The sequence below is a fragment of the Pelobates fuscus genome, chromosome 3, assembly GCF_036172605.1.
Source record: "Pelobates fuscus isolate aPelFus1 chromosome 3, aPelFus1.pri, whole genome shotgun sequence".
NCBI lineage: Eukaryota > Metazoa > Chordata > Amphibia > Anura > Pelobatidae > Pelobates > Pelobates fuscus.
This window is the reverse complement of record NC_086319.1, coordinates 423,929,260-423,952,932: the sequence shown is the minus strand read 5'-3', so window position 1 is coordinate 423,952,932 and position 23,673 is coordinate 423,929,260. Positions and strand designations below refer to the sequence as shown.

General features: G+C 47.1%; 1 protein-coding gene across 1 annotated transcript in view; it reads right to left on the bottom strand.

The window, feature by feature from the left end:
- Positions 1–23,673, bottom strand: part of LOC134603657 (phospholipid scramblase 3-like) — a 49,561-nt gene that overhangs the window by 1,481 nt on the left and 24,407 nt on the right. Inside the window, exons 4-7 of the mRNA XM_063449825.1 lie at positions 22,789–22,816; positions 21,426–21,604; positions 19,306–19,467; positions 6,591–6,722 (exon numbers count right to left, since the gene is read on the bottom strand). Coding sequence (XP_063305895.1) covers positions 6,591–6,722; positions 19,306–19,467; positions 21,426–21,604; positions 22,789–22,816 — 501 coding nt within the window. The remainder of the gene's footprint in view (positions 1–6,590; positions 6,723–19,305; positions 19,468–21,425; positions 21,605–22,788; positions 22,817–23,673) is intronic.

Genomic DNA, 23,673 nt, shown 5'->3' with positions numbered 1-23,673 from the left:
GGGCGTAACCCTTACACTACCTGATCGATACAACATCATACCTGATGTTTTAAAGCACCTTATTCCAAACAATTTAGGAATGTTAGGTGATTTATGCCCTTTATGGATTAAAACCAGACTCTGCATCAACTGTGTAATTTTCCATGGGAGTTTTGCCATGGATCCCCCTCTGGCATGCCACAGTCCAGGTGTTAGTCCCCTTGAAACAACCTTTCCATCACTATTGTGGCCAGAAAGAGTCCCTGTGGGTTTTAAAATGCGCCTGCCTATTGAAGTCTATGGCGGTTCGCCCGTTCGCGAACATTTGCGGAAGTTCGCGTTCGCCGTTTGCGAACGGAAAATTTTATGTTCGCGACATCACTAGTAATCACAAATGAATTATAAAAATATAATGTATTGTGACAATAATAATGAAATAATATATATAACATGCGTAACAATGATCAGTGAATATTTAGGTATAACATAAGTATACAATATGGCAGTGGTTTAACACAACATAGACAGCTAAAAGCAACGGTTCTGTGCACAGTTGTCATCAGTTTAAGATTTAGGACAGGACACTCCACATAGAAACCAAATTCATAGAGAAGACAGAACTTCACAGACGTACACAGCAGTGCAGCATAAAGCAATACAAGCTTTGGCTGACAGTCAGATCACACTGGATTAACTCTGACACTGCTGGCTACAATCCTCATAGGCAAGATATCCTATCATATTGCAATTTTACAATTAAAGTAATCCTCATACCAGATCATTTGACCATTCCTCTGTCCATCCAATAAGAATAATTCTACCAGATTTTACGTTTACAGAATTGTAACTTTCCTAATTAAGATTCACTATCTTATATCAGAACAAGTCAATACTTCTGGATAAAAATTTGGTACGCTAACATTTGTTAAATTTACCGTTAATATATCGTTATCTTTATTCCACCTGCAGGAATGTGATTTCTATAACCATATATTCCTTAGCTAATTACGATTTGTAATAATTGAAATCTGACCAATATTTATCCAGCTGTATATTCCTGCCATTAGTAAAGATTAATTAATTTAATTAAATAAAACCAGCATTATTACCAGCTAGGTTGTAGATTTTCTATCAGATGTGTAGATATGTCCCAGGAATTTCGAAGTATGATAAGAATTGAGTAAAATAGAAAAGTTTTCAAAATTCTGAAGTTGTGTTAGTTGGAAAAGATAAAGAATTAGGTGTGTCCAAGATTGTGTTTGAGAGTCTGGAAGTGGTAGCCTTGAGTCCAGTCCAAGAGTCAGAATGTCCCTCTTCCCTTTGTCCTTACTTTTTAAAACAGAATTTCTCTGCACGTCACTAGTTGATAGGTCTGTAACGGATCGCCTGGCACCCCGACTTGGTACCTCCGTTAAAGGATGCTCCTAGTGCTTCCTGAGGACTCCAAGCACTCTGGCAGACACCATAATCACCGAATCCAAGAAACCTTTAAATTCTCCCAAGCGTATGAATGCTGTAGACCATTGAATAGGAACCATACGAATAGGCTTGTACTCCTAGCAGTCAACTGGAACAGCATGCAATAAATCCTTCCCCCAATAATGAGACGACACATCACTTTGAGGGTAAAACAGGAACTCTGGACTGGCTCATCCAGCCTGGCTTTTATTACAATAATACACATACAGGCCACACCCAGGGGGAGGCATAAAATAACCAATCACATACATGGTTCAGCCCACACATCCCCTCCCCTCAGATAACATTAAACTCAATTATCCGGTACACCTTTTCAGCCAAGTTCTGGATGTACCCCAAAACCCGGGGGTACACCTTTAAATCCAGCAGGATAGCCCTTATTCAGGGGGACAACATATTCAAAATTCAAGTCATTCGGATGAACGGTTCGTGAGATATGGGGTTCCAAAGATTTGACCGACCGCATGGGTAAAGTATCCGAAAACAGTTCCATGCATTTTGGCCCTGCGGTCGGTCACAAACAAGGGAATGAAAACAGGCGAATTGCCTGTGTTATAGAGCCTGGAGAGGGTTTGAATGAATTCCCTTGTTTATGGGGTTCTTTCTACCGAACGGCGGGTCATTCGGTAGTTTCCATACGAATTTCTGGAAGTATGGAGGTCTCAGCGGTGTTTGCCTAGTCAAGTGTCCGATTTTAGTTCCAGACACTCGACGGCAAAACACCGCTGTTCGGTAGTTTAAGATGGCCGCCGCCACGTGTTTGTTTCCCGAATGGCGGCCACCCAGAGGACACAGAACACACTGCACTGATTGCCAATTACCCGTTTGCAACATTGTTGCAAACTGTAATTGGAGGCACACTTATTCCTGGGTGGTCTGGTTGTTCTGTAGTTTCTCTCAATATAATAAATGGAGTGATTCTACCGAACAATCAGCTGAATGCTGCATACATATCACCCAGGTTAAACTTAATACACAAATACACATAGAATATTACAGGCAGTACACTAGAATATGTATCACAGTCTTAAAGGGACAGTAGTCCCAAAAGTCCCAATATGTCCATAGATGCTGTTAAAAGGGCCAGTAGCAGCAATATACAGTACAATATGCCCCAAATAACCCAGGGGCCATAGTCAGCAGGTAGGAGGCTAGCAAACAGGCTTCTCCAGGGCCCAGTGGCGAGGTTGGTTTCGCCACATTTCTCCCCTTTTCCAAACAGACTAACAGGGTACCTGACCTCTTGCCGGTCAGTGCCCTTGTTAGTCCAGCAGCCCACCCACAAAACAGAAACAGCAGTACAGCCCACCCACAATAAATGGTTACTACACCTGAGTAAGAGAAAAACTTGTCCAGGTCCAGGTGCCTCACCATGGCTGTGTGGGGGACTGGTAGGCTGTTTTGGTGGGTTGCTGAGTGGGCAGAGCCCAGCGGTACTCTGCCCTGGTGCCAGCACTACCCCGGGAGTAGTCTGGTTGGAGCCTTGCTGGAGACCGACTGCCTCCCCTTTAGCTGCGCAGCTCTGCTGCTGGAGACCGACTGTCTCCCCTTTAGTTACACAGCTCTGCTGCTGGAGACAGACTGTCTCCCCTTTGGCTAAACAGCCCTGTTGTGGGGGGGCAGGACCGACCGTCCCTACCCCCTGTGCTGGAAGTGCAGAGACCACGGTCCCATCTGCACAGGTGTGGGGCTTACAGTCTCCCCCTGGTACATTAAGCTGTCGCTGGGGAGAGGTGGTAACCAGCTCCTCTCCCATTAGAACACTCTGCCCATCGATGATCCGTCGCTGGGGAGAGGTGGTAACAATCTCCTCTCCCATGCCTACTTTCAGTCTTTGTGGAGGGAGACCGACTGTCTCTCCTCCCAATTCAGTGTCCTGCTGCTGGGGAATAGAGACTGGGCTCTCTATTCCCAAACAATCATGCTGCTGCTGGGGGGTAGGACCAACTACCTCTGCCCCCTGTAACTCAGCCTTCCGCTGGGGAGGGAGGACGCTGCTCTCCTCTCCCTGCACTTCACACTGCCTTCCCGGCATATCACTCTGCTGCTGGGGGGAAGGACCAACTACCTCTGCCCCCTGTAACTCAGCCTGCCGCTGGGGAATGGAGACTGGGCTCCCAATTCCCTGTGATTCACACTGCCGCTGGGGAATGGAGACTGGGCTCCCAATTCCCAACAAATCACACTGCCGCTGGGGAGGGAGGACGGCCCCTTTAGCTCCCTGTAACTTGGGCGCAGAGACCACGGTCCCATCTGCGCTGGTGAGGGGTTTTCTGTCTCCCCTTGATGGGTTAGGTTGTCGGTGGGGAGAGGGGGTATCAGGCGCCTCTCCCTGCACTGTAGACTGCCGCTGGGGATCAGGGCTGACCCTCTGTACTCCCTGTAGGCAGGGCGCAGAGACCACAGTCGCATCTGCGCTGGTGAGGGGCTTACTGTCTCCCCTTGGTGAGCTGTGCTGCCGCTGGGGAGAGGTAATAACAGGCTCCTCTCCCTGAACCGTAGACTGCCGCTGGGGATCTGGGCCAACTGCCCAGCATCCCTGTAGGGCCGGTAGAGAGATCTCGGTCCCATCTTCACCTGCCATCTGTGGGTCTCTCCAGGACCAGTCTATGAGGTCCCCAACTTCTGCAGCTGGTAGTGAAGCAGGGGGTACCTCAGCCACCTTTTCCCAGCTGTAGGCTAGCAGGTCTGGGTCTGCCACCCAGTTTTCCCGGTCTGCGTCCCTGCTCTGCGGCTGGCAGGAATTTAATAGTTCTACATAGTCCATCTCCAGCTCTCGTTCCATGGCAGCGAAACGGCGGAGGTCTTGTCCCAGTCCAATAGATCTCGGGCCCTGTATCATCTCACCTCGGTAATGAAAGATAGCCCAGTACCGTGACTCTGCTGGACTGCCGAAGTCGACATCCTCCACTAAGGCTTTCCACAACAGGCCAGGGCTCGTGTAGTTCTCCCCCTCTGGCTGGATGCCCTCTGCCCTCCACGTCTCTGGCTGGACAGTGCACCACCACAGTGCCCGGTATGAGGTGTCCAAGCTCAGTTCCCTTTCCACGAGGTACTCGAGTTGTCTTACCCGCTGCCCTCCAGGTTGGTCTCCCAGAAGCGGCATTCGCCAGGCCATTTGTTCCTCCAACCGGTATGCGACACCAGGAAGGCGCTGCTGCCGTTGATACTGGACTTCCTCCAGGGCATCGTACCATAATTCTATCCGGGCATTATCTCTCCATTCTAATTCACTCTCTTCCTCAGGTGTGTGTGTTGCCCAGGGGTCTACGAACCCCATTTTCCCAAATCTTTATGTAAACAGGGACGCTGTATGCACACCAGCGTCGCCCTCAATTGTAAATCCAAACGCACTGTGTCTCCGAGCTGCTTTACCTCGCACTAGGACGCCATCCCACTGCTTGCCACCAATGTAACGGATCGCCTGGCACCCCGACTTGGTACCTCCGTTAAAGGATGCTCCTAGTGCTTCCTGAGGACTCCAAGCACTCTGGCAGACACCATAATCACCGAATCCAAGAAACCTTTAAATCCTCCCAAGCGTATGAATGCTGTAGACCATTGAATTGACCATACGAATAGGCTTGTACTCCTAGCAGTCAACTGGAACAGCATGCAATAAATCCTTCCCCCCCAATAATGAGACGACACATCACTTTGAGGGTAAAACAGGAACTCTGGACTGGCTCATCCAGCCTGGCTTTTATTACACTCATCCACATACAGGCCACACCCAGGGGGAGGCATAAAATAACCAATCACATACATGGTTCAGCCCACACATCCCCTCCCCTCAGATAACATTAAACTCAATTATCCGGTACACTTTCTCAGCCAAGTTCTGGATGTACCCCAAAACCCGGGGGTACACCTTTAAATCCAGCATCGCTGGATAGCCCTTATTCAGGGGGACAACATATTCAAAATTCAAGTCATTCGGATGAATGGTTCGTGAGATATGGGGTTCCAAAGATTTGACCGACCGCATGGGTAAAGTATCCGAAAACAGTTCCATGCATTTTGGCCCTGCGGTCGGTCACAAACAAGGGAATGAAAACAGGCGAATTGCCTGTGTTATAGAGCCTGGAGAGGGTTTGAATGAATTCCCTTGTTTATGGGGTTCTTTCTACCGAACGGCGGGTCATTCGGTAGTTTCCATACGAATTTCTGGAAGTATGGAGGTATCAGCGGTGTTTGCCTAGTCAAGTGTCCGATTTTAGTTCCAGACACTCGACGGCAAAACACCGCTGTTCGGTAGTTTAAGATGGCCGCCGCCACGTGTTTGTTTCCCGAATGGCGGCCACCCAGAGGACACAGAACACATTACACTGATTGCCAATTACCCGTTTGCAACATTGTTGCAAACTGTAATTGGAGGCACACTTAGTCCTGGGTGGTCTGGTTGTTCGGTAGTTTCTCTCAATAAAATAAATGGAGTGATTCTACCGAACAATCAGCTGAATGCTGCATACATATCCCAGGTTAAACTTAATACACATATAATATTACAGGCAGTACACTAGAATATGTATCACAGTCTTAAAGGGACAGTAGTCCCAAAAGTCCCAATATGTCCATAGATGCTGTTAAAAGGGCCAGTAGCAGCAATATACAGTACAATATGCCCCAAATAACCCAGGGGCCATAGTCAGCAGGTAGGAGGCTAGCAAACAGGCTTCTCCAGGGCCCAGTGGCGAGGTTGGTTTCGCCACAAGGTCCAATAGGGAACTGTGGGTATGTCTTCCCTATAGACTATCATCTAGTTTTTGGTCAGTAGGCGGTGCCATTACATCACCTACAATTCTTGTCAGGGGGTCCATTTACCTTTTTGACTGGCAGTATAAATCTAGTGACAGAATATATTACCAACTGCATGTAACACACATTAATCTCTAATCGAATAGTAAAACGGGCACATTCCATAATATCACCTCGGGTCTGGAACTCGCTGATTAGTTCTATTCTTTAATTATCTGAATGGACCTGATGAGGACACTGTTTATATCGAGGTGTTAACCGGTAAAAGGAATTTAGCTCACTACTATTAATGCAACAACTAATCCCAGCTACAAGCTCTGATCACAGGACCGTAATCACGGTATCGATGTTAACATAATCTGATATCTACTCACCAGGTACAAGCTGGCGGCCAGGAGCAACGACTTCACTGTCACCTCCAAATCGAGCGGAAATGAAACCATCATCCGATTCTCAGCCTCGCTCTTTATAATCCCCACAATGTGCTGCTCATCCTTAGACTTCACCTGCCGAGAACAGACAGATCACTGACACTGTACGTAAAGCGCCCCCTGTCTGTATCACTGACACTGTATGTATAGCGCCCCCTGTCTGTATCACTGACACTGCGTGTATAGCGCCCCCTGTCTGTATCACTGACACTGTATGTACAGCGCCCCCTTTCTGTATCACTGACACTGCATGTACAGCGCCCCCTTTCTGTATCACTGACACTGCATGTACAGCGCCCCTTGTCTGTATCACTGACACTGTATGTATAGCGCCCCCTGTCTGTATCACTGACACTGCGTGTATAGCGCCCCCTGTCTGTATCACTGACACTGTATATACAGCGCCCCCTGTCTGTATCACTGACACTGTATGTATAGCGCCCCCCTGTCTGTATCGCTGACACTGTATGTATAGCGCCCCCTGTCTGTATCGCTGACACTGTATGTATAGCGCCCCCTGTCTGTATCGCTGACACTGTATGTATAGCGCCCCCTGTCTGTATCACTGACACTGCATGTACAGCGCCCCCTGTCTGTATCACTGACACTGTATGTACAGCGCCCCCTGTCTGTATCACTGACACTGTATGTATAGCGTCCGCTGTCTGTATCACTGACACTGTATGTACAGCGCCCCCTGTCTGTATCACTGACACTGTATGTATAGCGCCCCCTGTCTGTATTGCTGACACTGTATGTACAGCGCCCCCTGTCTGTATCACTGACACTGTATGTACCGCGCCCTCTGTCTGTATCGCTGACACTGTATGTACAGCGCCCCCTGTCTGTATCACTGACACTGTATGTACGGCACCCCCTGTCTGTATCACTGACACTGTATGTATAGCACCCCCTGTCTATCACTGACACTGTATGTACAGCGCCCCCTGTCTGTATCACTGACATTGTATGTACAGCGCCCCCTGTCTGTATCACTGACACTGTATGTATAGCGCCCCCTGTCTGTATCACTGACACTGTATGTATAGCGCCCCCTGTCTGTATCACTGACACTGCATGTACAGCCCCCCCCTGTCTGTATCACTGACACTGTATGTATAGCACCCCCTGTCTATCACTGACACTGTATGTACAGCGCCCCCTGTCTGTATCACTGACACTGTATGTATAGCGCCCCGTGTCTGTATCACTGACACTGTATGTACAGCGCCCCCTGTCTGTATCACTGACACTGTATGTATAGCGCCCCCTGTCTGTATCACTGACACTGCATGTACAGCGCCCCCTGTCTGTATCACTGACACTGTATGTACGGCACCCCCTGTCTGTATCACTGACACTGTATGTATAGCACCCCCTGTCTGTCTCACTGACACTGTAGGTACAGCGCCCCCTGTCTGTATCACTGTGGCGAAACCAACTTCGCCACTGTGAACTGGAGAAGCCTGGTTGCCCGCCTCTTGCCTTTGGACTATGGACCAGACTTTATGGGAATGTGATACCCCAGATAGCCATACCATGGAGCCTATTCATATAATGAAAGACTATGGGAAAGACTTTAGCTCCATGGCAATTGTACTGTGTGAATAGGATCTGCGCGCTATTCGGTAGTTTTGTGCGCTCAGATCCCAGCTATCTGGGGATATGTGAAATGTCTGTGTGTTATGGATAAAAAGTAACTTTCTGTATTTTAAAGTGTTTTATGTCTTTCTGTAACCATGTGGTTAATGGAGTCTGTCTCTGTGCTGGAGATAATTGGATTACTTCTCCAGCACAGAGAAGGCTCTGTAAAAAACAGTCTGAGCTGGAAAGCTAGGGGTTTTAAAAGATACTTTACTAACTTTTGAACCCCTGGTCTGATCCATGCCATTTTTTTTTTTTTTTTTCAAATTTGTATTTTATTGGTTTTTGTTGGTTAAGGTTATTAGGGGTACAGAAAAAAGAAAGTGGGAGGGTTATTCAAACATGAGATACATTCAGCTTGACAACAATGGTGATGTAGCATTATACAACCAATAAAGATACAGACATATGTGTGGTTCAAGTTAGTCTTTGTACATTTGTTATTTTAAGGTATATTGCCAGTATGTGAGAACCATATATAACATCCTTGCTTTTGACTTTGCAATACTAACATTTGGGTAACCTTGCAAGTGTTGTCTCGTCTGCCTCCTTAGAGGTCTGGATGTCATGAGCCTGTAGTTGAGGTCAAGAACTAAATAAGGGGGTTGTGGTGGGAGAGTGGAAACTGGTGGGTTGGGAAGGTATTCAGAGGGATATGGGGGGGGTGTGTGAGTATCACCATGGTTGGTGACCGATGACGTTTTCTATGACTAGGGTACTACAAAAAGGGGCCAGGGGGGAAGATCGGGACTAATTCTTGTTACAAATCACTATTTGTAACTGGCCCTTTAAATGACAAATTGCCCTGCTTCCCTGGATTGTGGAGAAGCATGTTTGCCAGCCTCCTGCCTCATGACTATGGCCCCTGGAAGATTGTGCCCCTGAAAACTTATTAACATTTATTGGGTGTGTATGGCCCTTTAAGAACCGTCTGGGGACATATTGTGACTTTGCTGAACAATGTCCCTTTAAGACTATGTCCCCAGACCGGTAAAATAACTTGCCCCTGGCTTTCCCCCACTTGGTTCAGTAAATAGGGCTTACTGAACCAAGTACCACACAGGCGGACCACCCAGAAGCTAAAGTGTGCAGGCAATTTACCTCCCAGGCTGTGAGGTTACTGCCGGTTAATTGCACGTGGCGGCGGCCATCTTTGTTCAGTCGAATGCGGTCAGCGGTGTATGCTAAAGATTCTGTGGAACTGAAATCGGCTACACATTTTACCGAACACCGCTGACCCTTACCTTCTCCCATACGGAACTTGCAGCTCCAGAGACTAAGTCCCGTTCGAAATGGGACTTAGTCATTTTTCCGCATGAAATTGACCGGCCGCACAGCCCAAATCTATGGAACTGTTTTGGGCAGGAAATTGTGCTTGCGGTCGGTCATAAAGGACTTCCAGCTAACTTTTGATCCACTGGAGGGATTTGGCTGATTTTTGGAAGGGTGTATGTTTGATGTATGCTGAGTCTGAATATGCACTTTTATTGAAATTGAATGTATGGTTTTAAAGTTACAGTGTGTATGTGAAAACTGTATTTTTATTGTATGTAATAATTGGTTTAACTGTTTATCTGAGGGGAGGGAATGTGTGGGTTGCACCAGATGTGTGATTGGTGATTTTATGCCTCCCCCTGGGAGTGTCCTATTTGCATGTAACCTCAATAAAAGCCAGGCTGGGTGTTCCAGCACCTCAGACCTCTTCTGACCCTCAATACGTAGCCTTGTCTCGTTATTGGAGGGAACTGCTATATCACACTGGGGATTGCTATGCTCTGCATATTCCCCTGAGCTCTTAATCACTTAGCTCTTGTAAGAGCTTGTTCCGGATACGCTCTCCAGGAGGAGAGGTTTTCCCCACACGGTCCTGAATGCTGAAGGTTCATTCCAGGGTGGAAGGAAGACGGCGCGGCTCCAGTTAAGCTACGGCGGTTGTGGAGCCTGCGGTGGTTGGGGTGTCGTCTGCAGTGCTTGGAGTCCTCTGAGAGCGCTAGGAGCATCCATCAACGGAGGGTACTCGGTCGGGGTACACGGAGCTCCGTTACAATTCTCATCGTCCCTTCTGTCTTTTCCTGTCTGCATCTGTACTCTTTCATTTATACCTCCAAATTTTTCTACCCATTTGTCCTAAGAAGCCACAAACTGTTGTGTTTTAGTCGGGGATGAAATTGACATCCTCTCGTATAAGCAGAATTGCTGTACTTTGTCTGTCAACTGTGACAGAAGTGGGCAGTTGTTTGATTTCCAGTTAAGTGTGATGCGATTTCTTGAAGCTAGTTGCACTAGCGCCACTATTTGTTTTTGACCTGGATTTAGGTCTTTTGGAAGTAGTAGCAATAAGCAGATTGATGCCGTCAGTTCAAATTGTGGGATGTCTAGTGCGTCTAGGAGTGACCTCGTTGTGGCCCATAAGGGTCGTATATTTTCACAGGACCACCACATATGATGTAATGTGCCTGTAGCTGAGTTGCATCTCCAGCACTTCGGGTCTGACTTGGGGTATATCTGGTGGAGTCTGTTTGGTGTCATGTACCACCTGTACAACAGCTTTCTGTGGGCTTCTATGTGTGAGAAGCACTTTGTCCATTTGGACAGCCCGTTTAGTGCGGAGAGCCACTCTTTGTCTGATAAGGTCAAGTTGCAATCCCTTTCCCAATGTGTTTTATGTGAGTGTGGTTTGGATGGCATAAGTTCTTGCCACGCATTGTAGCATAGTGAAAGTGCTTTGGGTTTGGTAGGTGCGGACCAACATCTTTCAATGAGTGAGCAGGGGGCGACTCGTACTGAAGGTGTTAGGCTGTGCGGGGTTACAGCATGTGCTTGTAGGACACTTTTCACCTGTAGGTATGAAAAGGTGGCTCTGCTAGGGAGTTGCCACTTTAATTGCAGGGCCGGGAAGGGTGTTACTTTCTTGTCAGTCATCAGTTGAGATATAGTTTTGATCCCCGCCCCGTGCCAGTCTTGTAGTGGTATGCCTGGCACTATTGCCTTGAGGGTCGATATGGGTGCCCTGGGGTGGAAGGAGGCACTGTGACCCATGGCTCCCATGAATTCGTTCCACATTGCAACTGTGAGTTGGGTGGTAGGGAAGAGATCATTGCGCGGAGTCCTTAACTGTTTGGGTGTCCATAAGTAGTCAGTGAGCGAATAGTTGCCAAATTGTGCTCTCTCCATGTCTACCCATTGGATCGTGTCAGGCGGTGTGTGCAGTAGTACACTAGAGGTCAGGATTGCTGCCCTATAGTATTGTCTAATGTTAGGGAGGCCTACACCTCCGGAGCGGGTGACCGTTTGCAGTAGTGCCATGGACACTCTAGGTTTTCCCCCCCCCCCCCCCAGATGAATGCGCTGCATAGTTTTTGGAGTGTTTTGCAGTAGTGGTTGGGGATTTTGAGGGGAAGCATCCTGAAGACATAGAGGATGCGGGGTAGGATCATCATCTTGTATGCGTTAATTTTCCCTAGCCAGGATATCATGGTGTGTTTCCACTTGTTCATTTCTGTTTTGCAGAGTGTCAACAGTGGTGTGTAGTTAAGTGTTACTGTGGCTGGGATAGAGGGTGCGATTTTTATCCCTAGATATGTGATGGATGAAGATCTCCAGTCAAAGTTGTAGGTGGTGCGGAGCACGTCTGTTTGGGTTTTTGGCAGGTTAACGGGTAGGGGTTGGGTTTTATCTTGATTTAGTTTATAGTAGGATACCTTTCCAAATTGTTGTATGAGAGTCAGCATATGGGGCAATGACTGGGAGGGGTCTGTTAATGCCACAAAGATGTCGTCTGCGAATAGGGCTAAGTTGTACCGTGTGTTGCGTATAGGAATTCCTTGTATTTCAGGGTGTAATCTAATTTTACATGCCAGTGGTTCGAGGGCCAATATGTATAGCAGGGGGGAGAGGGGGCATCCTTGTCGGGTGCCATTTGTGATGGAGAAGGGGCTGGATAGGAAGCCACCATGTGAGACCCTGGCTGCTGGATTGTGGTATAATGCCATTATACTCTTAATGGTGGGTTCAGGGAAGTTATATTTGCTGAGGGTTTTGGCCATATAAGTCCAATTCAAGCGGTCGAAAGCCTTCTCTGCATCTAGTGCTAGAAAGAGGCCCTCTGTGCCGCCCGCATCAAGTGTTGCTAACATGTTTAGGATTTTCCTGGTGTTGTCTGACCCTTGCCGACCTTTTATAAACCCTGACTGGTCATTGTGTACTAGTTTATGGAGGAGAGGGGCTATGCGGTTGCTGATAAGTTTGGCATATATTTTGGCATCTCCATTAAGTAGGGAGATAGGCCTGAAGTTTTTACATATGGTGGGGGGTTTGCCAGGTTTGGGGAGAGTGGAAATGTGGGCTAGCAGTGTTTCATCTGGTAGTGCACCTTTGGTAGCGCAGTGGTTCAGAAAGTTTAGTAGGTGTGGTGAAAGGATGGTGGAGAATTGTTGGTAGTAGGCATTCGTGAAACCATCAGGGCCTGGGGATTTGTGTGCTGGAAGTTGGGAGATAACTTCCGTGAGCTCACTAGGGGAGAAGGGTCTTTGGAGCAAGTCCCAGTCTCCGTTTTGTAGTTTCGGTAGGTCGAGGCCTGTCAGGAATTTGTCAATGTCTTCGTTTGATGGTATGAACATGTTGGGGTCATTTTTTAAATTATATAATTCCCCGTAGTATTGTGCGAACAGGTCTACAACATCTTGTGGATTCAAAACCTTCCCCCCTTTGTTATTGATTAGGAAGGCAATCTTGGAGGCGACTTTTTTCTCCTTTAATTGGGAGGCCAATTTGGCACCTGCCCTGTTCCCATTGGCAAAGAAGTTGTGATTAGCTTTGCGCAAGAGATAATTTGTCTTATTTAGTTTTATATTTCTCAATTGGTTTTGGAGAGCCAGTAGGGTGTTTTGGGTGTTCTTGCATGGGTCTCGCTTGTTAGAGTGTGTCAGTGTGGCAATCTGTGAAACCAGTGCGTTGTATTCTGCTAGTCTTAACTTTTTGGCTCTACCGGCGTGTTTTATGAAACTGCCTCGGATGACTGCTTTGTGTGCTAACCAAAGCTGTTCTACAGAGGTGTCGTGTGACATGTTTTCCGCAAAGTAATGCTGGAGGTCTGTGGTGATTTGTGTAACTATGGAGGGGTCTGCCAGAAGTGTCTCATTTAGCCTCCATGAGCCTCTCCCTTTATTAGGGAATGTTTCATTGATGCTAAGGGTGATAGGCGCATGATCGGACCATGACATCGTACCGATAGAAGCCTCTACTACTTTCGGCATTAATGTGGCAGGAATGAGAAAGCGGTCGATGCGTGAGTAGCTGTTGTGCACTATGGAATGACATGTATAATCCACTTCTGTGGGGTGGAGGATGCGCCAAGGGTCCACTAAGTGGTGGGAGGTTAGCGTAGTGCATGCCTTAGTTGCTAGGGCAGTTCGTTGTCGCATAGTGCCTCGTGAGAGACCTGTGGCAGTGGATGAGTCAGATTTGGCATCCAATAGGAAATTAGTGTCGCCTCCAACTATTACCTCCCCATATCTGTACATATCAATTACTGCTAGGGTTGAAGTTAGAAAGTCATGTTGATTATCGTTTGGCCCGTATATATTAACTAGAGTGTACGGTGTATTATTAAGTAGGCATTGTAGTATTAGTTATCGCCCTTTCCTATCCGTGATCTTGCGGACCAAGGAGAAGATCGCTTCTTTACTTATTAAAATGGAAACACCCCTCTTTTTGGCTGTGTAACATGTATGAAAATTGTGGGGGAACCATCTGGATGTGAATTTGGGTCTATCTTTCCACCTGAAGTGTGTCTCCTGGAAGAATGCTACTAGCGCACCACATTTCTTCGCTTCTTGTATGGCCAGTCTACGTTTGTTTGGGGAATTAAGCCCTTTTGCGTTTAAAGACATAATCTTAATGACCATATTGTATTCGTAGGATGTGTTGTCCCCTTAGGCAGCGGGGTCCCAGGGGGCTTTTGGGTGTACTCACAAGTGAAGGGGGAGGGGTAACGGGGGAAAACTATATACAATACTCCGTGTGTCACTTCTCGGTGACGAGGGATGCTCTAGGCAACGGAGAAATATGGCTACTGGAGCCTTGGGGGTATACCTCTCGGGGTTAGAGTATCGAGATCCTGATGGGAATGGGATCTACGATAGTCTGAGTCCGAGCACGCAGCAACCGGGTGTGATCCACCCTCCGCGGCATACGTTTTCAACCTTCTTGTAACATTGCAATATATATAAAGTTAAACATTAGTTGTGCATAAAATTGAAACGCAAAATAAGAATAAACCTGTATGATAAGTCCACTTGGTTTTGGTGGTGTGAGAACAGTCTATAGACTTTTCAGGTCGGTGAAGACTCCACTTCTGCCGGTATGTGAGAGGGTCTGGGCACTCGGGACCATTCCCTGGTAGATATCTTTGAAGCTTGGGCCTTCATTTGTGTTTTCTGCGGGCTTTTGGATGGGATCGGTACTTCCCACTCTTGGAGCAGTCTTTTGCCTTCTTCGGGATGAGTGATGACTTGGATAGAGCCATTCTTCTTGACCAGCAGCTTTGCAGGAAAGCCCCACTTATAGGGGATGTTCGCGCTTCGTAGCGCCTCTGTCACAGGCGCAAAGGTACGGCGCTTGGTCATGGTAGCCGAGGAGAGGTCTGTGAAGAGCTTGATGTTAGTGTATGGTTCTGGCCATGGGTTGGTGGTTCTAGCTTTTTGCATAATTCTGTCTTTGACCGTAAAGTGGTGAACCCTGGTTATGGTGTCTCTGGCGGTGTCCGGGGGGAGGTGTTTGGGCTTGGGGAGCCGGTGTGTCCTGTCCAGGATGAGGTCAAACTCCGACAGGGAGGGGATTAAGGCCTTGAATAGGTCTTTGACATACCTGGGGAGGTCTGGAGGTGTGATATTTTCGGGTATGCCCCTTATTCGGATGTTATTCCGCCTGCTCCTGTCTTCTTGGTCTGTCACTTTTTCTTCTAGTTCTCTGACCTTATTTTTTAGGGAGGAGTATGCATCTGCCATTGAGTTGTGCGCCTCCACTATTTCTTCTGTTCTTTCCTCCAGGCGGGTAGTGCGTTCCCCCATGCTATGTATATCTGCTTTGATATCAGCAGTCATCTGCAGGAGGTCTGCTTTGAAGGAGGTTTGTAGTTCTTTCATAATCAGCCTGATAGAGGCATCTGTAGCAGGATTGCCAGGTGCTTGCTGGCTGTCTCCTGTGTCTGGGCTTGGGCCTGGGTCTGGCGTTTGCTGCCCGTCGGCGCCATTTTGTTTTTGCAGCTCCGAGGTTTGCGGCCTCTCCAGGAGGGAAATGAGCATTTTTTGCTTTAGTTTTTTGTTAGCCATGAGGTGTTGGGTATTCACCTTGCAGGTTGTGGCGTTTTAGGGGGTGTTCGGAAGGTTTACACGCTGTTTGAAGTCGTTTTCGTGCCGCGGTCCGGGAGAGCTCCGGTAAGCACGTCCGATCACATGCGCGGCTAGGACACGCCCCCCCATGCCATTTTTTAATATGTTGTTCCCCTGAATGGATTGATTGTGGATATGTATTTTTATGTGAATGTGATGTATGGTTTTAGAGTTAGGAAAGTTGTGTAAAAGTATATTTTAAACTGTATGCATAATGGGATTATGTGTCACACTAAGGGGAGGGGATGTGTGGGAGGTAACATCTATGTCATTGGTTCTTTTATGCCTCCCCCTGGGTGTGGCCTGTATGTGTGAGTTGGAAATAAAAGCCAGGCTGGATGAGCCAGTCCTGAGTTCCTGTTTAACCCTCAAAATGAAGTGTCGTCTCGTTCTTGGGGGGAATTGGATTGTAAACTGACTGCCAGGAGTGTAAGCGGATTGTATGCTTTTCTTGTTCAGCTGTTCCAGTTCGGAGTGTTATCTTTTATCCAGTTCGGGAGTTTGGTGTTCTGCAGTAGCTGTGCCTGTCTCTCAAAAAGGGGATTATCGCCTAAACGGATTTTATTCCCTTTTATGCTGAAACGGTCCGTTACAATCACTGACACTGTATGTACAGCGCCCCCTGTCTGTATCACTGACACTGTATGTATAGCGCCCCCTGTCTGTATCACTGACACTGCATGTATAGCGCCCCCTGTCTGTATCACTGACACTGCATGTATAGCACCCCCTGTCTCTATCACTGACACTGTATGTACAGCGCCCCCTGTCTGTATCCCTGACACTGTATGTACAGCGCCCCCTGTCTGTATCACTGACACTGTATGTATAGCGCCCCCTGTCTGTATCACTGACACTGTATGTATAGCGCCCCCTGTCTGTATCACTGACACTGTATGTACAGCGCCCCCTGTCTGTATCACTGACACTGTATGTATAGCGCCCCCTGTCTGTATCACTGACACTGTATGTACAGCGCCCCCTGTCTGTATCACTGACACTGTATGTATAGCGCCCCCTGTCTGTATCACTGACACTGTATGTACAGCGCCCCCTGTCTGTATCACTGACACTGTATGTACAGCGCCCCTGTCTGTATCACTGACACTGCATGTACAGCGCCCCCTGTCTGTATCACTGACACTGTATGTATAGCGCCCCCTGTCTGTATCACTGACACTGTATGTACAGCGCCCCCTGTCTGTATCACTGACACTGTATGTACAGCGCCCCCTGTCTGTATCACTGACACTGCATGTACAGCGCCCCCTGTCTGTATCACTGACACTGTATGTACAGCGCCCCCTGTCTGTATCACTGACACTGTATGTATAGCGCCCCCTGTCTGTATCACTGACACTGTATGTATAGCGCCCCCTGTCTGTATCACTGACACTGTATGTATAGCGCCCCCTGTCTGTATCACTGACACTGTATGTACAGCGCCCCCTGTCTGTATCACTGACACTGTATATATAGCGCCCCCTGTCTGTATCACTGACACTGTATGTACAGCGCCCCCTGTCTGTATCACTGACACTGTATGTACAGCGCCCCCTGTCTGTATCACTGACACTGTATGTATAGCGCCCCCTGTCTGTATCACTGACACTGTATGTACAGCGCCCCCTGTCTATATAGGTAACACTGTATGTGCGCGCCCCCTGTCTGTATCACTGACACTGTATGTATAGCGCCCCCGTCTGTATCACTGACACTGTATGTACAGCGCCCCCTGTCTGTATCACTGACACTGTATGTATAGCGCCCCCTGTCTGTATCACTGACACTGTATGTATAGCGCCCCCTGTCTGTATCACTGACACTGTATGTATAGCGCCCCCTGTCTGTATCACTGACACTGTATGTACGGCACCCCCTGTCTGTATCACTGACACTGTATGTGTAGCGCCCCCTGTCTGTATCACTGACACTGTATGTACAGCGCCCCCTGACTGTATCACTGACACTGTATGTATAGCGCCCCCTGTCTGTATCACTGACACTGTATGTACAGCGCCCCCTGTCTGTATCACTGACACTGTATGTACAGCGCCCCCTGTCTGTATCACTGACACTGTATGTACAGCGCCCCCTGTCTGTATCACTGACACTGTATGTATAGCGCCCCCTGTCTGTATCACTGACACTGTATGTACAGCGCCCCCTGTCTATATAGGTAACACTGTATGTGCAGCGCCCCCTGTCTGTAATACGGACACTGTACGTACATCACCCTCTGCCTGTGTCATGGTGTCACCCTGCAGGGGGAGGGACAGTGTAACGGAACCGCTGGCACCCCGACCGGGTACCCTCCGCTGACGGATGCTCCTAGTGCTTTCCGAGGTCTCCAAGCACTCCACCAGACACCATAACCACTGTAGACTCCCACGAACCGCCGCAGCTTGGTTGGGGTCTCGCCACGCTACCCACTCTGGACCCAAGACCAGGGTCTAGCTTCCAGTAGATGGACCTCTCCGAATTCCAGAGAGCAGGAACAGGAACAAGCTCTTAGCAGAGCTCAGCGATTATACCCTGGGGAGTATAGTGATTATAGCAATCCCCAGAGTGTAGTTCTCCAATCCCCCAAACATGTGCCAAAACTTCATGAAGGTCCAAGATGATCTGAGGTGCTAGCACACCCAGTCTGCTTTTATTTCCATCTTACACATAAAAGCCCGCCCACAGGGGCGGGGTAAAACAGCCAATAGCATAACGGTTACAACCCACAAGTTCCCTCCCCTCAGATAACCAGTTAACATAATTATTACAGCCAGGGAAAATACAGTTTTTATACATGTGCTATAACTTTAAAACCATACATCTTCCCAAAAACCACATATTTGGAATCAGCACACTTGAAACATACACCCTTCCAAAAATCAGCCAAATCCCTCCAGTGGATCAAAAGTTAGCTGGAAGTCCTTTATGACCGACCGCAAGCACATTTTCCTGCCCAAAACAGTTCCATAGATTTGGGCTGTGCGGCCGGTCAATTTCATGCGAAAAAACGACTAAGTCCCATTTCGAACGGGACTTAGTCTCTGGAGCTGCAAGTTCAGTATGGGAGAAGGTAAGGGTCAGCGGTGTTCGGTAAAATGTGTAGCCGATTTTAGTTCCACAGAATCTTTAGCATACACCGCTGACCGCATTCGACTGAACAAAGATGGCCGCCGCCACGTGCAATTAACCGGCAGTAACCTCACAGCCTGGGAGGTAAATTGCCTGCACACTTTAGCTTCTGGGTGGTCTGCCTGTGTGGTACTTGGTTCAGTAAGCCCTATTTACTGAACCAAGTGGGGGAAAGCCAGGGGCAAGTTATTTTACAGGTCTGGGGACACCGTCTTAAAGGGGCATCAGTCGCACAATAAAATACAATATGCCCAAATATAGTTCTCTAAACGTACCAATTTTCAAGGGGCCATAGTCAGCAGGTAGGAGGCGGGCAAACAGGCTTCTCCAATGCCCAGTGGCGAGGTTGGTTTCGTCACAGACAGACTCCTAGCGCTCCCCTGTCTGTATCACTGACACTGTACGTACATCACCCTCTGCCTGTGTCATGGTGTCACCCTGCAGGGGGAGGGACAGACTCCTAGCGCTCCCCTGTCTGGGCTGCGAATTACCTCAAAGCTAGAGTTCCCAAAGACATTGGTCTCGAAGCCGGGTCCGACGATGAGTAGGATGACCTCGTTGTTTGGACTCAGAAGGGAGAGGTGGATAACTACACTGCCGCTGTGAAACTTGATCTGTCCTATAATAGATCCATCCAGAGAACACACCGTCATCTGTCACAGGAGGAAAAAGCAGTAAAATATCAGAAATGAGAGTCATATTGTATTGAGTGATCTGTGCATCAACATCAGTGTGATATTAACAGCAAAATATCTCTGAACACTCAAAGAATAAGCTTCTACATGTCTCGAACTGAAATGACACGTCATGTATGTACGTAGTGGGCATTGGATAGCATTCCCCTCATCCCCCCATAAAAACCATAACTTACCCCTTCAAATAACGACAGACAACTTCTTGGAGAAAACAGGCCACAGCATTTATTAACACAACCAAATACTGTATAACTCCTTTAACATATAACGAAATAATAAATATCATAAATTAACATAAACAATTTGCATAAAGTCATACAGTAACCAAAGAAACCGTCCTTGCCAATCTAACTTCCCCAAGGCTCTCACCTCCCCCCCTCGCCATAATAAAAAAAACATCTTCCTTTTCAGGGCTCCCCACCCACTCGGTGGGGCCCAACCATAATGCTCCCCACTGGTCGACTTACAACCCAGTGGGGACACGTCCAACCTGGTACCTCCTCCAGGTTCACCATAAGAGACAGGGGGAGGATGAGACCCGGCCATTATCCCCCTTTTTCATCTAATCTACCAAACCATCCCTTATTTGGCAAGGACACACCCCAGCCTCGCTGTGACAAACCCCCGGGCCCAAAGCAGCAAAGGGAGGGTGGGCGGGAAACTTGTTGCCCCTGTCCGCTAAGCTGTGCACTCTCCCTGGGGCCTTGTCTCGAACTGAAATGACACGTCATGTATGTACGTAGTGGGCATTGGATAGCATTCCCCTCATCCCCCCATAAAAACCATAACTTACCCCTTCAAATAACGACAGACAACTTCTTGGGAAAAACAGGCCACAGCATTTATTAACATCACAAAATACTGTATAACTCCTTAAACATATAACATAATAAATTAACATAAACACTTTTATACAGTCATACAGTAATCAAGAAACCGTCCTTGCCAATCTAACTTCCCCAAGGCTCTCACCTCCCCCCCTCGGCATAATAAAAACCATCTTCCTTTTCAGGGCTTCCGACCAGCCGTTTTTCCGCTCGGTGGTGCCCAACGATAATGCTCCACCCCAGTCGACTTACAACCCAGTGGGGACACGTCCAACCTGGTACCTCCTCCAGGTTCACCATAAGAGACAGGGGGAGGATGAGACCCGGCCATTATCCCCCTTTTCATCTAATCTACCATCCCTTATTTGGCAAGGACATGCCCCGCCTCGCTGTGACAACCACCCGGGCCCAAAGCAGCAAAGGGAGGATGGGCGGGAAACTTGTTGCTGGCCCGGCTCCTAAGTGGCACTGAGGTCAGTCTACATTGTCACCACCCACTTCCTCACATCTCACACTCCCACATGTAGCACATAGCCAATCATGCACCATCCATCCCACACTCATACATGTAGAATATAGCCAATCATGCACCATCCATCCCACACAAATACATGTAGAATATAGCCAATCATGCATCATCCATCCCACACTCATACATGTGCCCCTGTCCGCTAAGCTGCGCACTCTCCCTGGGGCCTCTTCACGGATTTGTTTTCATTTTATACGTTTTGGGGCGTTTAACTGACATGTCTGCACAACTCTGGCAGCTGTGCCAGTCCTGAGCTTCTTTGCTTGTGAGCCAGCCGTACTCCGCATCAATGCCAACTCCGGCTGTACTGGGATCGGCGTCTGTCAAAGCTTTCTTCAGGCACAGTGCAGGGATATATGGAATATTAACTTAGAATGATAATACACTTGGCAGGCATTTTTCCCCCAAATTGAGTGGGTTAACTGGACGCAGGCATTGGGCCCACAAGGTTTCCCCAGGCCCCCGTTAATATTTACGACAGCTCTGATTAAGATGCTCAGGAGCTGGCTTGCAGCAGACGTTACATTGGGGAACCTGGAATATTTCGTAGACACACTCACCAGTCTGGTACAACATCCATAAGACTCGTTTAATTCCATAATGTCTCTATTGTCGTTATCCGTAATTTTTGCCTTATAGGAAATTACACAACAGGGAACAGTCTGCTTTGTCTGAAATAACCGCTGGCCGACAGAATCCAGCACATCAAACGTTCGATCACTACCCTGAGACACAGAGACTGCAATTAAAGAAGAGTTAAACAATGTGTTAGTAATAAACAGTCTGTAATCTGAGTGTGTTGGTAATAAACGGTCTGTAATCTCAGTGTGTTGGTAATAAACGGTCTGTAATCTCAGTGTGTTGGTAATATATGGTCTGTAATCTCAGTATGTTGGTAATAAACTGTCTGTAATCTGAGTGTGTTGGTAATATATGGTCTGTAATCTCAGTGTGTTGGTAATAAACGGTCTGTAATCTGAGTGTGTTGGTAATATATGGTCTGTAATCTCAGTTTGTTAGTAATAAACGGTCTGTAATCTGAGTGTGTTGGTAATAAACGGTCTGTAATCTGAGTGTGTTGGTAATATATGGTCTGTAATCTCAGTATGTTGGTAATAAACAGTCTGTAATCTGAGTGTGTTGGTAATAAACGGTCTGTAATCTCAGTATGTTGGTAATAAACTGTCTGTAATCTGAGTGTGTTGGTAATATATGGTCTGTAATCTCAGTGTGTTGGTAATAAACAGTCTGTAATCTGAGTGTGTTGGTAATATATGGTCTGTAATCTCAGTGTGTTAGTAATAAACGGTCTGTAATCTCAGTGTGTTAGTAATAAACGGTCTGTAATCTCAGCGTGTTGGTTATATATGGTCTGTAATCTCAGTATGTTGGTAATATATGGTCTGTAATCTCAGTGTGTTGGTAATAAACGGTCTGTAATCTCAGTGTGTTGGTAATATATGGTCTGTAATCTCAGTATGTTGGTAATAAACTGTCTGTAATCTGAGTGTGTTGGTAATATATGGTCTGTAATCTCAGTGTGTTAGTAATAAACGGTCTGTAATCTCAGTGTGTTAGTAATAAATGGTCTGTAATCTCAGCGTGTTGGTTATATATGGTCTGTAATCTCAGTATGTTGGTAATATATGGTCTGTAATCTCAGTGTGTTGGTAATATATGGTCTGTAATCTCAGTGTGTTGGTAATATATGGTCTGTAATCTCAGTGTGTTGGTAATATATGGTCTGTAATCTCAGTGTGTTGGTAATATATGGTCTGTAATCTCAGTGTGTTGGTAATATATGGTCTGTAATCTCAGTGTGTTGGTAATAAATTCACATTTTGCTGTTGACTAAAGGGGGGGAGGGTGGGGGCTGGGGGTTACTATTTCTCTTTTATAAAACAAAAACAAACATTTTCTTACATTTTGCTCGCAAAATCAACTGGTTTATCTGGGGAAACAAAATAAAATATAATATAATGAGTTACGGTATTACTTACAACTGTTACAAGATGAAACAAAAAATACCATTAAACACACACATATTATTGTATGTAAAATATATATATTTATTATGTATGGTATGTACGGTGCATTCAGAAACATTAAGACACTTTTTTTTTTAAAATGTTGCGAATTAAAGCGGCACTGTCATGTCGAACTTACCTTCCCCTAATCACTTCCTCTTCTCTCCCTCTCTCAGGATCTGTTCTTCATTTCTTCCTGTCTGCTTTAGTTTTCTTTAAAACATAAGACAAATAATTTGTCTTATGGAGGTTTCCTACGCCTGACCATCTCTGACCAGCGGAGGAGCAAAGTGTGCTTCATTTCCGGTGGTCATTGAAATTTTCCCACAATTCTCACCTTTCCTCCGTGTTCCCGCGATACTTCCTTTTACTTTTCCCGAAGCCTGGCGAAACGACCGAATTTCGTCCGAACAGAATGAGAACAGTTTGTTCATTCATGTTAGGATGCAATTCGGGACTTTGTTCGGATCAGAATTTCATTCTAATGAATGAAACTCCGATCCTATTCGTACCGTGGCTGCATCTTGCAGGCGGTTAGTAGATAACTCCCTAATTCACACGGTATCAGGGAGCTATCTACCAAAAGGCTGAAAGAACCAAACTGGTCTTTCAGCTAAATTTACTAATACTAAGTAAAGATTACTCAGTATTAGTAAATTCTGCCCCTACTCGCTATATTGCTGTGACGAAACCAACCTCGCCACTGAGAACTGGAGAAGCCTGGTTGCTAGCCTCCTGCCCTGCGACTATGGCCCCTGGACATATTGCACTGTAAAAACTA